The sequence below is a fragment of the Rattus rattus genome, chromosome 12, assembly GCF_011064425.1.
Source record: "Rattus rattus isolate New Zealand chromosome 12, Rrattus_CSIRO_v1, whole genome shotgun sequence".
In the NCBI taxonomy this organism is placed as follows: domain Eukaryota; kingdom Metazoa; phylum Chordata; class Mammalia; order Rodentia; family Muridae; genus Rattus; species Rattus rattus.
Window position 1 is genome coordinate 74,781,612 of NC_046165.1, and position 14,313 is coordinate 74,795,924.

The 14,313-nt window shown below is 49.0% G+C and overlaps 1 protein-coding gene across 1 annotated transcript in view; it reads right to left on the reverse strand.

The window, feature by feature from the left end:
• Nucleotides 1–794: 794 nt before the first annotated feature.
• The window catches only part of Peli2 (pellino E3 ubiquitin protein ligase family member 2), a 133,578-nt gene continuing 120,059 nt past the window's right edge, over nt 795–14,313 (reverse strand). The window contains exons 4-6 of the mRNA XM_032917608.1: nt 7,352–7,546; nt 5,358–5,546; nt 795–1,581 (exon numbers count right to left, since the gene is read on the reverse strand). Of these exons, the coding sequence (XP_032773499.1) occupies nt 1,015–1,581; nt 5,358–5,546; nt 7,352–7,546 (951 nt within the window). The 3' untranslated portion in view covers nt 795–1,014. The remainder of the gene's footprint in view (nt 1,582–5,357; nt 5,547–7,351; nt 7,547–14,313) is intronic.

Genomic DNA, 14,313 nt, shown 5'->3' on the forward strand with positions numbered 1-14,313 from the left:
TTGTTGCTTCTGGGCTTACAAAATCTTGGCTTTCCTAAGAAGAAGAGAAAGGAAACACCAGCACGTGCCAGCAAGTGGTTTTAGAAGTAAAAGCGTATTTTAAATCCCACTTGGGTCTTAAGTTTTCTGGTGTGCAGATAAAACTGATGTTAGAGTACCTAGGACACGCCCCCTGCTGCCAACAGAGGCGACAGCCCCACTTAGTGCTCGCCCATCACTGCCACCCTCAGTTCATGAATTCAATCATCGATCAATCAATTAACCAACCAACCAATCACTTCTTGACATGTAAGTGTCATGCTAAGCAAAATTAACAACAGGGCAGGCTAGGACCACGGGGGGGGGGGGGATTCTTTGTTGACATGCCAGGTATCTGATGAATGAATATGTAAGTGAATTCCACTGAAGTTAAAATGAAACAGTATATGGATTCTCTCTTCCAACCAAAGTAAAAAAAAAAAAAAAAAAAAAAAAGGTGAGGAAAAGCTACAGAGTTCAAGACAAGTGCATGGTCTACGCCTCCTGTCCACGGGTGTTTGTGGCAGGGCCAACAGAGCTGGCCCTTTGGTACTGGGTCAGATTCTGGCCACTGCCAAGTATTCCCAACCACTGAACATCACCAGATGTGTGACTCCTGTACCACACAGCTCTGCAGGCTGTGCTCTAAGAGACATCTGCAGAGTACCCTTCTTCTACATTTGTAAAATCTTACCCAAGTTTACAAAGGGGGAAAAAAAAATCTGGTTAAAAAACCTAAGGTTAAAAATAAAAGCATGGCAGTTGAAATCCAATCATTACACAGGTATTAAAGTTCAGTCAGGCAGACCTCAGGTGAGGCTGCTGTTCTGGACATGCCAAACACAGTGGTATCTGTCATCGCCTGCCCCACCTCTGTCGTCCCAACTCAGTCCCCCGTCCCCTCAACAAAGAGCCTTACAAAAAGGTAGGATCTACAGTTAGTGGCGAAATCTTCACAGTAACGTGTTAACGACATGTAGATGGTCGTCCAGGGTGTCAGTCCACTGGACCTTGGAAAATCAATTTGATGCAGTTCTGTTCACCAACCAGCTGCGTGGCACAGAACGGACAGGCGGCGTGAAACGCGTGGGTTCCGTGGGGCAGTGGAATCTGGGACCAGTACTTTGCCGACTTCTCCGAACAGACGTGCCCACAGGGGGTGAAAGCGTGAGTTGGGGGTCCCGCGTCAACATAAAACCCTGCCTCACAGCCCAGCCAGAGGGGGACGTAGGGGCCCACAGTCCTGCACATGGGGCACTCCCTCTCGTTGGCTTCGCCGTCGCTCCGATGGCCCCAGCTGTGGTAGCCGTGCACGTGGCCGCAGCTCAGGTACGCCCAGGGCTGCTTCTCTTCTACCACTTCCTTCCGGTTGATGCTGGGGAAGGCCAGGGTGTTGAGGCCCACGGGACACTGGGGTCGGGCTGCGTTGATCTCCTGCCGGAGGGCTTCAATGTGCTTCTGAGTCGGTGCGTGGAAGAGGCCGTCGGCGGTTCTCCAGAGGAGCGTGGCCCCGCACAGGTCAATGAGGGAGCCGTCTTGCAGGACATTCGTCTCGCTTTCCACCTGCAACGGGTTTAATAGAGACGGCTTTAAAAGCGAAATCCAACGATCCATGGGGGCAAGGGCACCCCAACATTCTTCACTCAGAACGCAACAGAGCAGAAGACACGGAGGTAATGCATCCCATTAGAAAGGGGAGGGGAATTATCAACCCCGCCCCCAAGCCTTCGTACCTGCCGATGTCCAGGGTGCAACCCAGAGCACAAGGCGCTGAGCTATTTAAGTTGGATTAATGCAACGGTTACCTTAAGAGTCCCATAAACGTCCCACTTCTGTTTTTAACGTTTTATGCTGGTAATACATCCACAGAGCTTAGGACCGAGGAGCTCCTTGCCAGTGAAGACCCATGCTCCTCTGGCAGAGCTGACGCCCCACCAGAGCATCTAACACATCCCAGGCGACCCTTAGCTGCACAGGCCTTGATCTGCCCTTCATCCGTTTCTCCTAAGGTCCAAGGTGGAAGCCTTCGTGAACGAGTCTTTGTTTTCCTAGGACAAGTGTGCTGCTCGCCCCATGCTCCCCGTGCTTGCATGGGTGATTAACAGCTGGCAGGCGGCAGCAGGGTCAGGCATGGTCAGCAGGACTTGGCCCAATCAGAGGAAGTGCCAGACGCAAGCTAAGCCCTGAGGGGAGCAAGACTAACAAAACAGAAACCGTGCTCTGCAGGGGTGTGAGCAGGACAGGCATGTCCTGGTAAACGAAGCACTGGTAAACTGACCCACTGACCCACTGACCCACTGACCCACAATGGCTGCCAGTAGACTCTGGGGGCTCGTGGGCCCTTATAGGTGTGTAACATTGGGGTGGTTACTGGAGCATGCTGTCATCCCCTCCCTTTCTTTAGGCTGTAGAAGGTGGCTTTGACAGTCAGATAAACTAAAACAGTGGATTCTTGGACTAAGGTCTGGCATGTAGCAAGCACTTTCTGTTACCGTTACTTTGATGAAGACAAAGGTTAGGATGAACTCTGAGAGGATTCTTCCTGAATGGAGATTTGGAAACGTTTGCAGCCAGGAGGAGGGTGATAAGAACAGCCCACCAGAGAGGTGTGATTGCCCTAAGTGTGGAACCCACAGGGAGCTCACAGGGCCCTTGGGAACTGAACAGGCTGGGAACTCTGGGTGACAACATAGCACCAGGCAACAGGCCCAGGCTGCATGGCTGGGGGCTGGGGGAGGTCTTGGTGCCAAGAGAGAATCAGTGTGTCTTTCGCTAGCTCACGTCTAGCTGCACAGTGGATGGACTGGAGGGGTGCAGGGTGGTTGGTCCTCTCTATAAGGCAGAGCTTGGGTACACCACATGCAGCAAAGAGTATCTGTGGCACCAGACAAATCGTTAGAGATCTTGATTTGAGGAAGAAACATGTCTGTAATTTTATATAGATCTAAGACCTGTTACTGATAGGCACTGATTCTGAATCTGTCTGGGCTGCGGAGACAGTCCCGTGGGTAAAGCACTACTCGTCTTGCAAGCAGGAGAACCTGAGCTCAGAACCAGTGTGAGAAGGCCACGGGTGGTACTGTGTCCTTGTCATCCCAGAGACAGGAGGCTCTCTGGGAATCACTGGCTAGCCATCTTAGCCTAGTGGACACAGCCCTGCTTAAAAAAGGGCAGGCAGTACCAGAGGAACAGTACTAGAGGTTGTCTGTTGTCTCTGTGTGCACAAGTGAGCATGCACAGGTACACAGGCACGCACGCTCATACCACTTCCACCTCCTCCTCCTCCTCCTCCTCCTCCTCCTCCTCCTCCTCCTCCTCCTCCTCCTCTTCTTCCTCCACCACCAACCCCTTCTTTCTCCTCCTCCCTCCTCTTCCTCCCCTCCTCCCTCCACTACCACCACCACCTCCTCCTCCTCCCACCACCACCACCACCTCCTCCTCTTCCTCCCCTCCATCACCTCCTCCTCTTCCTCTTCCTCCTCCACCACCAGCACCACCAGCTCCCCTCCCCCTCCCCCACCTCCTCCTGCTCCTCCACCTCTTCCTCCTCCCCCCCGCACCCCCCCAATTTTGGGGCTGTTTCTTTTAGCAACGTTATGCAGTGTCTATGGCACATGCTGCTGTCTAGGCTGTATCACAATAACCAAAGGGGATGAGAACCCCACGTGGCGCCACGCTCACTGGACAGTCTTGCCAGGAATGCTTTATTTACTCTTCTTATTTTCCCTTGCAGGGGACTGAGCACGAGTCCTTGCCCGGGAAGGGTAACAGTAATGTTCAGTAAAGAGCTGAGCTGCCTTCCTACGCCTTGGCCTGTGAGACAGAGTCTTACAATGCAGCCCCATGTGACCCAGAACTCCCAGTCTGCCTGCCTCCACCTCTCCAGTACCATTCAGAGTCAGGGGCTACTGTGCCCGGCTCAGTGTCTGGCTTTTGCTCACACAGGTAGCAAATGCTCAAGAGTGACCCAGCTCAGGGGAGTGCCAAGCTCAGCCCTCTGGTGCAGTACCTGGTGGAATTCTAACTGGATCTGGGGTCTCAATGTGGCCACCCAGGGACCAGGGCAACATTTAACTTTCATGTGCTACTTCCCTTCCTGGATAAGGTGAGGGGGTTCTGCCTCCTGTAGAGGGCTGTGTGGAGAGTGGCTGAGCTGACTGCTTGGTAAGGGAGGCAAACGTCCTGTCTGCACCCACTGTGTCTTCTTCCGACACTGTAATGATTAATCACAAGCCAGTTGAGCTAGGGCAGTCTTGTGTAAAATTATCAGATCACCAGAAACATTTTTGTAAGGAAATTGTTTTCATTTCCCCTTTCCTATTAATATTTTCTCAAAAAGGACTCAGATAAAAACAGAGTTTGCCTGACCTTTCTCAGAAAATGCTTTTCACGTGTGTTCACTGGAGACGCTGAGAAAAGGTGGCCTGGCTGTGAGATGAAGGGCCCTTCCCTGTCCCTGAGTGGTGTGGAACAGAGGGGGTCAGAAGGACTCTAGAAGCAGGCCTCAGGAGGAGGACAGCCAGCTGTCTGTCCATCAGGTCCCTCTCCCTCTCTCCACCTGGAAACATCTGGTCACCATTTTCATCCCTGCAGCCCATAGGACCCCCACCCCCAACCCTGTGTACTTTGTGTTGGGTTGCCTGGGAAATGTCCGCTTTTCTATACTCTAGAAAGAGGCATCTGCTCTCCCCTTCTAGCTTCTATGCAACAAAGTGGAAGTGAGTGATTCTCTTCAGGACCTGTGCCACAGCTACTTCCCTGTCAGGAACCTCGGACGCTCCTTACAACCGGAAAGGGACACAGAGGCACTTGTTTCGAGGCTCGGCAATGACACTTCTGAGAAGAGGCCACCATGGGGATACAGGAATGACGTCAAGTAGAACAGCCTACCTTTGTCTAGGGTGAACAGCACTGAGAATGCAATTAGCGTCTATGAAAGTAACGGGGGTGGGGAGGAGCTGTCCACTTAATTATTTCTTAGTTTTAGAGAACCAGATCTTCTAGTTTAAACATTTCCCTCACTGCCTCGCACTGCTCAGGAGTTCTCTGGCTTAGTACAGTATCATGGGGAACGACGAATTCTGCAGTGATAAACACGATTAACGACTGTCTTCTCACGGCGGTCGGGAGTGAAAAAAATAACACACGTGCACACAGAAATGGCCAGCTACAAGGAGAGGACAGCCGGACCCCTCCAACTCTCCGGAGCTCAGGGGATCGTTTCTGGATCAGAAAATGGCATCTCCCACCCCGCACGAAGGTTCTGAGCGTTATCAGTGGGGAAGCGACGGGCACCATGAAGCGTCTGCGTGCATTTTCCAGAGCGGAGCCCAACTCACCAGCTTCCCCCTCTGCTGGGCCGACCTGGTCTCCCTCAAGGTGTACACGTCTCCACAGACGGAGATCTCTCTCCAGACTCCGGGCTGGGACTCGTCCGTGAAGCCTCCTCTCGGGTGCATTACCAGGACGCCATTGGTGGTGAGTCCGTCCATGTGTCCGCCAGGGTTTTTCCACTTTGCTGCCTTCTCCTGGGGAACGACACCACAGACCAGAGTAAGCTTGCTAAGGGAACGCACGGAGCCTCCTAAAATACAGGGAAAGCCAGTCGGCCATAGTGGCGCGTGCCTTTCATCCTAGCACTTGGGAGGCGGAAACAGGTGGTTCTCAGAGTTCGAGGCCAGCCTGGTCCACAGAGCGAGTGAGTTACAGGACAGCCAGGGCCACACAGAGAAACACTGCATTGAGAAACAAAGTTCCCGGGGGTTGGGGATTTAGCTCCGTGGGAGAGGCGCTTGCCTAGGAAGGGCAAGGCCCTGGGTTCGGTCCCCAGCCCCGGAAAAAAAAAAACCCAAAAAAAAAAAAAAAAAAAAAGAGAGAAACAAAGTTCCCGGCAAAGGTGGGAGAGAGGTGAGGGATTTTGGATTCTATTTAAAGCTGATAAGCGGAGGACAGTGTGCTGGTGTGATGCCAGGAGAGGTGTTAAACTGTTTGAGGCGGAAAGGTTCATCTCTGGCCACGCATGACACTCTCCTCAGGAGTTTAAACATACCTGGTACCTGACCTCCTCACTGAGGGATTCCCCTCCCCTGTGTCAAGCCTGGCATCTAAGCCTTCACTCCCTTTCGCTGGCCTCACTTCTGCCTGTTCTCACCCAGGGACCTACAACTGTTTTACATACACTCACGATCTGGATACAGAAAGAAACAATATTCTTCAATTTTATTAGAGGTTCCAAATTAAAACAAAAAATGTTAAGCCAGTAATGTGGGAGCCGGTGTGTTTCCACGCAAACGGCTGTGCCTGTCCTCAGGGTGGCCAGTGATGGGACAGACTGCTCCAGCGGTTGTGCTGCTTTGACGCCCCTCCTGCTTCCGGGACCATGGGGGCAGGGCAGGGGGATCAAAGCCCTGCTTAGTACAAACCCATCAGAGCAGCCCAGGCTCCCCAAGACCCCAGACCACAGATGTCCGAAAGCTCAGGAGAGGGTGGCACACTCAGAAGCAGACCTCCCTCTCCTCTCAAAGCCCAAGTGGCTGGTGTGCCGGCAGAGACAGTGGGCAAGACACAGAAAACCGGGCCCAAGATGTCACAGGACCCCGACATCATCCTGTGCTGGACTGGCCTTCCACGGCACTTCCTGTCATGTGGGACAATATATTTTATTATCCTTTAGCTCACAATGGACAATTACTCCCTGCAACAATATTCTGATTCTAGAGGTATTTGTATCAAGGCAGGATAGTCACTAAAGCTTTTGGGGTTTGTTTATCAAGATACCCCATGAGGGAAGGGCTTTCTCTTTGTTATGACATACCACATACAGGATGGGATACAGCAAACACTCGCCTTTCTGTGAACAGTTAGTTCACTGACAGTTTCTTTCCTTCCAGCTCTAAGGAGTTAAATTTAGCAGCTCGTTTTTCCCTTTGAAATAAACCTCTCAAATTCACCATAAATGTGTTATACATAATGCTAACATACACGCCTTTAAAATAATTACTGTGTACATTATAACTTATACCGCAAACACAACAACAACAACAACTGAGTAATCTATGGATCTTCTCTTCACTGAGGCGGCAACTCTCTATGCTGTACAGGTTGGCCTTGAACTTATAACCCTCCCGCTTCTTTCTCCCGAGGGCTGGGTGCATGTGGCCAGGCTTCAAATTATCCTCAGGTCTTTACCGCAGCCTTCTCAGGCTGAAAACTAAAACTTAAAAAAAAATAAATAAAAAATCTAACTACAGCCTCCATACAAAGCAAGCTCCCCCCAAATTAAGTACCTATCACAGTAGCGGATGTGAAACCAGAGTACAGTTACAGTACTTACGCCGAGGAATATATTTTTGGAAGAATCGAACCCTGCTGCGAATATGCGTGCTGTGTACGGCTCGTTCCTGTCGCACACGATCCTGCAGGCAAACCTAGAGATGGTGCTCTGTGTGATCTGGGCATCGTCGTTCTGACCGCCGGAAACCGTGTCTGTGACCACGAAGTCGATGGGACTTTCTGTTGACCTGCCCACCTGAAGGAACCAAACATTCTCATGACGCACATGAAAAACGTTGCGTTCACAGGGACAGAGGCCCAGAACCCTGTCACCTTCATCATCTCCGCTTAACCATGCCCTTTCTTGTTACTGGAGAGAGAATTTATGGTAGACGGCAAACAGATCTCTTTTAAAACTCCACTTGATTTTATCCTACTACCGACAGTGAATGAGATCTCCACGCCCCCGCCTCGCCCCACATGCCCTGTGTGTTTTGTGTGCAGACTGACACGCACACAGAGACCAGAACACAACCACGGCTGTCATCGTCAAAGATGCCGTCTACCTCCTGAGATGCTCTCGTTGCCTGCTGTTCCCCAGTCTGGCATGGCGGCCAGCAGCAGTGAGCCTCCTGTTTCTGGCCCCGGCACTGAGATTACACACAAACTACCCTTGGTATTTTGGGTGGGTTCTGGGACTTGAAGTTAGGTCCTCATGCTTGCCGACTGAGCTCTCTCCTCAGCCTGAGACGGACATATATAAACATGCAGGACTACAGGTATCATGCTATAGCCTAGACTCCCTGGCCTTACTCATTTTGTATACTGCAACGTTATGTCTGTTAGTCTACCCATTTTAAATATCACGAGAAAGCTCAACTTTCTATTCTTGGAGAATGATGTTGGATTTTCTATCTGAGATTCACTTGGAAATATTTTTACAGCCAATCACTCTTGGTTCTATTTTCAGTGGTCTCAAACCTTTAGAGAAACAAAGGAACTGTGCTTGCTGGATTCCGTGAGTCAGAGCCCTTGACTTAAACACAGACCTGCAGGAACAAAGCCCTTCTTACTCTGAGACAGAGGGACAAAGCCGCCATCACTCAGTCAACCTAAGAACAGGGGATGGGCGCTTATCCTAGTCAGTCTAGAGCTCAGAATATGAGTGAAAAAATTTAAAAAGCGCTTCTTAGAAATTCATGAATGGATTAAAAAGAAACCTCTCCGGGGAAGTCTAAACGTTGCTACCAATATCACAGTGTCTTCCTTTCCTTGGTGAGACGTCGACACTGCCAAGAGATTGAATTTCAAGAGAATCTTAAGAGTTCTAACAGAGCTTTTCCCATTCAGTAGATTCCACCTTCCCCTATGAACTGGAAGACACATTTGCTTATGGGTTGGAAAATCCTCAGGATGGGATATTAAACATGGATGTACTGATGCTCCCTATGTGTTTGCCTGGAGACATTGAAAGACATGGCCTCCAATCAAAGCCATTTACATGAAGATGAAGAATTCCTCACTAAATATACCGCTAATGCCTTCGCCTGAAAACAGGACTGGTTCAGAAGCTGCTCATGGGAGGAACACATGGGCCCTGCCATGTATGCACATAAGGCCATGAAAATCAATTTCCAAGGTGTTTTTGTTCTGGATTGTGAATTCTGCCTGGAAGATAAAGCAATGTAAAATACATGATTTTTTTTTTAAAAGAAAATCCAAATGAATAAAGTAAAAGGAAGAGATCTTACAACACGTAGCTCTGCGTGCTTTCCAGGAGTGTCACGAAGTCCCTTTGTAAATTTGTTCTGCCTGTTCCCATGCACTGACTGCCCCAGGAAAGCCAACAGACGTCTATTTCCTCTCATTTTCTTTTTTCTTTTTTCTTTTTTTTCGGAGCTGGGGACCGAACCCAGGGCCTTGTGCTTGCTAGGCAAGCGCTCTACCACTGAGCTAAATCCCCAGCCCCTCCTCTCATTTTTAAATGACCCTTAACTCCTTGTTCTAATGGCATGGGTGTGGGATAGATGAGGTGACTGGTTCCGATGAAATTCATCAACTTGAGCGCATATACACCGCTCAGCGGTGTGCATCTCAGGCTTAGAAAACGTACAACTTGCTTAATACGATTTTACCTTCGAGATACCCTAAAGCCATACCGTCTAATTCGCCTGTCTAGGGTTGTGTACCTTCCCTCTGCTGGGTTTGTTTTCAACACGGGTGTGCACCTTAGCTCCACTGACCGACAAAGCTGTGAGTCCTTTTGCTGCTGCTGTTGTTAAAACTACTTACTAACAAACTTTAAAATAAGCTTTATATATGCACAGTTCAAAATGAAAAGGTACAAAAGCCGAGAATAAAAGCACAGCCCCTTTCCTTTTAAAAGTACAGTATTTCGCCTTTGCTATTTTAGAATCTTACGCACATCTACAACGTGTTCCGATTACATCCACCAGTCCCTGCTGGATTCCTCTCCACGTCCCTGTTCTAAGTCCCAACTTCCTGACATTTCTTTTCCCCTTAAACTGGAGTCCAGTTACTGATGCCCGCATGTGCACTGGTGCAGGGCACAGTCCAACCGCAAAGAAAACTGACCCTTCCTTCCCCAGCAGCCAGGAGCTGTCAACTGCTCCTCAGTGAGGGTGGGCGCCTCGTGAGCCCCTCTCATATCCACAAAGGAATGACTGACTAGTTTGACCCTTCGTCGGTCATGTGGAGGCAAGCTCTAGGTTTCTTCTTCTTCTTCCTCCTCCTCCTCCTCTTCCTCCTCCTCCTCCTCCTCTTCTAAGTTTTACTTTGTAAAAGAAAGGTCACAAATGCTTCAAATATTTAATAAATATAGAAACATAAAAAGGAGAAAATATGGTTTCATCAGCACCATACCTCACCCTGCATTTTTATTCTAGACTATGTTTAGGGATGAAACAAATGTGAGAAGCCCTGCACCTTTCCTGGCTATGCTACAAAATCCAAAGCCTGGGTCCTAACATCTATCAGTCTTAGCGAAGGGAGGTGGGACTTCACACACTTTGGGTCCTAATGCCCATCACTCTTGGAGAGGCGGGACTTCACACACTCATTTGTAAGGCAAAAGCCACTGTACTTCTATAAAGAGCCACACGCTGCTCTTAGACAGGTAGGCGAGGGATGTACAACTGAGGCCCACTTCCCAGCCCCACCCCTTCATGTCCTCGGCCATTATTTCCCTCCAGGAGTGCAACGTTGTGACTTTCCCCCAAGTCACTAAACTCACATCCCATGATTCAACTGAAATTGACTTTAAAGACCTGAAATTCTATTTCCAACCAGAGCATTCTGCCTGGATCTGTTATTTTAAGCCCTGCTTTTATCTGGCTGGCCATACTGTGATCTATCATCTCACCTCCGACTGCACTTCATTTCTGGGGTACTAGTACGATTTCCTCTTTAAGACACAAGCCTCTTAGTGCTTTTGCCGGCAAGGAAATCTCAGCCACTTTCTTACTGAAAGCCCGGTTGGTGTGGGAAACCTGCCGTCCGTCTTTTCTTCTGTTGGATCAGTTCCCCCTTCTCTTACAGGCAGTTATGTAGACAAGCTGAGAAGCCTCTAAATTTCATCTGACAGTTGAGTGGTACACAAGCCAAGATGCCTCTGAATTCATCTGCTATTCATAGAATGCTGGCACTCGGAGAATGGCTGTAGTGAGAACTTCACTCACCACACTTGAAGTTTTATATATAATAAAAGTGTATTTGTTGAAGGGGCCCAGGAAGATGGTTCTGAAATAGCACAAAGGCCTCTTGTTTCTCCTCTTCCTCACTTTCCCCTCTGACACAGAAGAATCATGGCTGTTTCTATCTAGGAGTCTTCCCTTACAGGGGCCTTAGATGCCAAGGTGGGGTCCCTTCCATGGCTCTGCTCTGACTGTCACCCGAGTCTTCACTCACTCCCTTAGGTTTGGGGCTCTCTGAGCTGCGGTTAAAGGCACAGATCTGTTCTGGTTTCTGTTAAAGATCCTAACCTGCCACTGATAACCTTCAACTACAGTAAAAATGAGTATTAAAAAAATGACTCTTGGTTCAGACCATCTCAGCCATGCTGAACTGATATAAAAGTTTCCGTGGCTACTCTTGGAACCTCGTCCTGCCACCAACCATGCTGTGGTTGGTGGGCACAGTGGGCACAGACCCCCACTGGACGCCTGCCTTAGGAAAGATCTGCCTACACCACCAGCTCTCACACCTGTATACGCCTTGGACAACCGCATCCACCTGATCAACTTCCCTTCTCAGCCCAGGCCGGCTGGCTTCCTGTCCCGCTCCCTTCTGGGAGTCAGTACACTGCTAACCCCAGGCTACAAGTCTGAACACATCTGCCCCTGGTATTTCTCCTGCACATACTTTCAGCTCCTCCCCTTTCTTCTCTCCTATCAAATCTCCTTTGCTAACTCCAAATTCTGACCAGCAGATCCAACCTATCCTAGGTCTAGTGAGCATCCCTTGTGAGACTCGCTCTGAACAAACAGATCCTGCAGCCCTTCTCGGGATGGCAATGGCTGCCGTACAATATGTTCGATTTAAACGTCAACCCCAAGAACAGTCCTTGGCCTCCCTGTGGTCCCTCTGTACAACCCTGTCACTGGCTTCGCAGCATACTTAGGTACTAACATTTTCCCTCCTTGGCTCCAGTTATCACTGTACGCAGGGATTCAAGTTTATTTGTGTAGCTCAGAACACTTCTGATGGTCTTAGGAATCCTCGACCATGAGTTAATGCTTGCTGATACGATATTTTGCTACTGAGTGGTATCTCAGTTCCCGAAATCATCGGAAATCTGTGCTTTCCTGCGGTCAAGACCCAGAGGTTGAGAGCCGCTGATCTAGGTCCTTCTCTGCAGGTAACAGCATCCTACTCTTCTCATCTCTTTTTCTCCCATCCCTTCCTTCCTGCTTGCCTCTGGCAACTCTACGCTTGACCTGGGATGTCTGCTGATGGGTGGGTGGTCTATCTGCCTTCCTGGTCTTGCTTTATTATATGTATTGTTGGGGACAGAAGTGGACTGTGTGTTCCAGGCAAATTGAATCACATCCCTAGCTCTTTGTCCTCTGTATATCAGACATAGCAGACACTCTGTATCTATACCTAGATATGATATAAAGATGATAGAAGGATTCTAATGGTGAACCAATGCTGTGGACAGACAGACAGGCATGTGTGCACTCACACACACACACACACACACACAAACACATACACACTTATACACACACACACTCACTCACACACACAGTAGTCTACATAGTGAGACCTTGTTCAAACAAAACAGAACTCCTAACATGATGCTTTGTTTAGTACACAGTGAATGAGTGTGTGTGTGTGTGTGTGTGTATGTGCATGAGTGTGTGCGTGAGTGTGCGTGAGTGTGAGTGTGTGAATGAGTGTGTGTGATTGTGTGTATGTTAGTGTGAGTGAGTGTGTGTGAGTGTGTGTATGTGTGCATAAGTGTGTGTGAGTGTGTGTGAGTGTACGTGAGTGTGTGTGTGAGTGTAAGTGAGTGTGTGTGAGTGTGTGAGTGTATGTTAGTGTGAGTGTGTGTGAGTGTGTGTGGAGTGTGTGTGTGTGTATGTGAGTATGTGTGTGTGTACAGGACAATTTCTAAAAGTAATAGTTTAAAATGCAGGTATTAGTAAATCAATGCTAATTAAATGCTACCATCGAGAACTATAGTGATGCACCTAAGTTAAGCTGGTCTCCTGGCCTCAGAGGCAGAGCACACTTGGTCCTCTCTCTCCTCTGAGCGACAGTGTAAGGCCCCGAGTCTCCTCTGAGTCCCTGAGATTTATTTTACTTTCTTGTTGGGAGCTTCTTTATTTCCTTTCTCCATTTATTCCAACCCCAGGAAGCAACTACTAAGATCTTGCTTGCTTCTGTGAATTCAAACTCTACCATCTCTAAACCCCTAAATCCACACCTAGCCCCGACTGTTCACGCTGACACTACCAACACACACGAAACCCTGACTGACATCGAGCTAACAGGGATGAGAAAACGCAGCCTATGCTGAGGCCCGCCCTTAGAAAGGTGAATGCTGGTGTACTGTTTGCCTGCGGTAGACTTTGAACATGCATGCTTGTTAAAAGGAGAAAAAGCTGGGCATGGTGTTGCATGCCTTTACCTCAGCACCCAGAAGGCAGACAGAGGTGGATCTCTGTGAGTTCACGTCCTGCCTGGTGTACATAGTGAGACCCTGTTCAAACAAACAAACCAAAACAAACCAGAACTCCTACCATGACTCTGTTTGGTAGACAGAAAGTGGTAGATATTACAGGGCTGGAGAAATAGCCGTTGGGAGCTGTTCTTCCTGAGGACCTACATTTGGTTCATGGCGCCCACATAAGACAGCTCAGTTCCAGATCTAAGTCCTCTCCTGGCCTCTGCAGCCACCTGCATACAGATGGCATGGACTCTCACACACAGACACATTACAAAAACAAAAAACAGATTATTTCAGGAAAACCCACCAGTGTCGTGCTTTCTTAAGAAATGGTCTTGTTTGTCTTGCCTCTCTCTGTAAGGAGGAAGCATTGGCTCTGTGTGGAAAACAAAACCCAAAGCTTACTTCTGCCATGGCCAGCTCCGACCTCAGTTTAAGGTGGTCTTCCCTTCAAAAACCTTGAGTTTTCAGCTTCAACATTTAGAGGCTATTAAAAAAAAAATCAGTATTTTCCCTTTTTCTGTCTATGTATGCAAGGGGTTGAAGGAGTAGATGGTTGTGTGAGTGTACAACGAGTTCAGACGTCAATGCCATGTCTTTCCCAGTGACTTTCACCATTATTAACCCTTGGTTTTCTTTCCGCGTGTGCGTGCGTGCGTGCGTGTGTGTACGCGTGCACTCTCGCGTGTGCACGCACAGGAGTAATGAATGGGGGGCATGCATGTAAGGCACTGTGTGGAGGTCAGAGGCCTTGCTTGAGTTGCTTCTCTATAATTGTAGCTTCTGGGAATTAGGTGTGGGTCATTAGGCTGGAGGGCAAATGCCTTTAC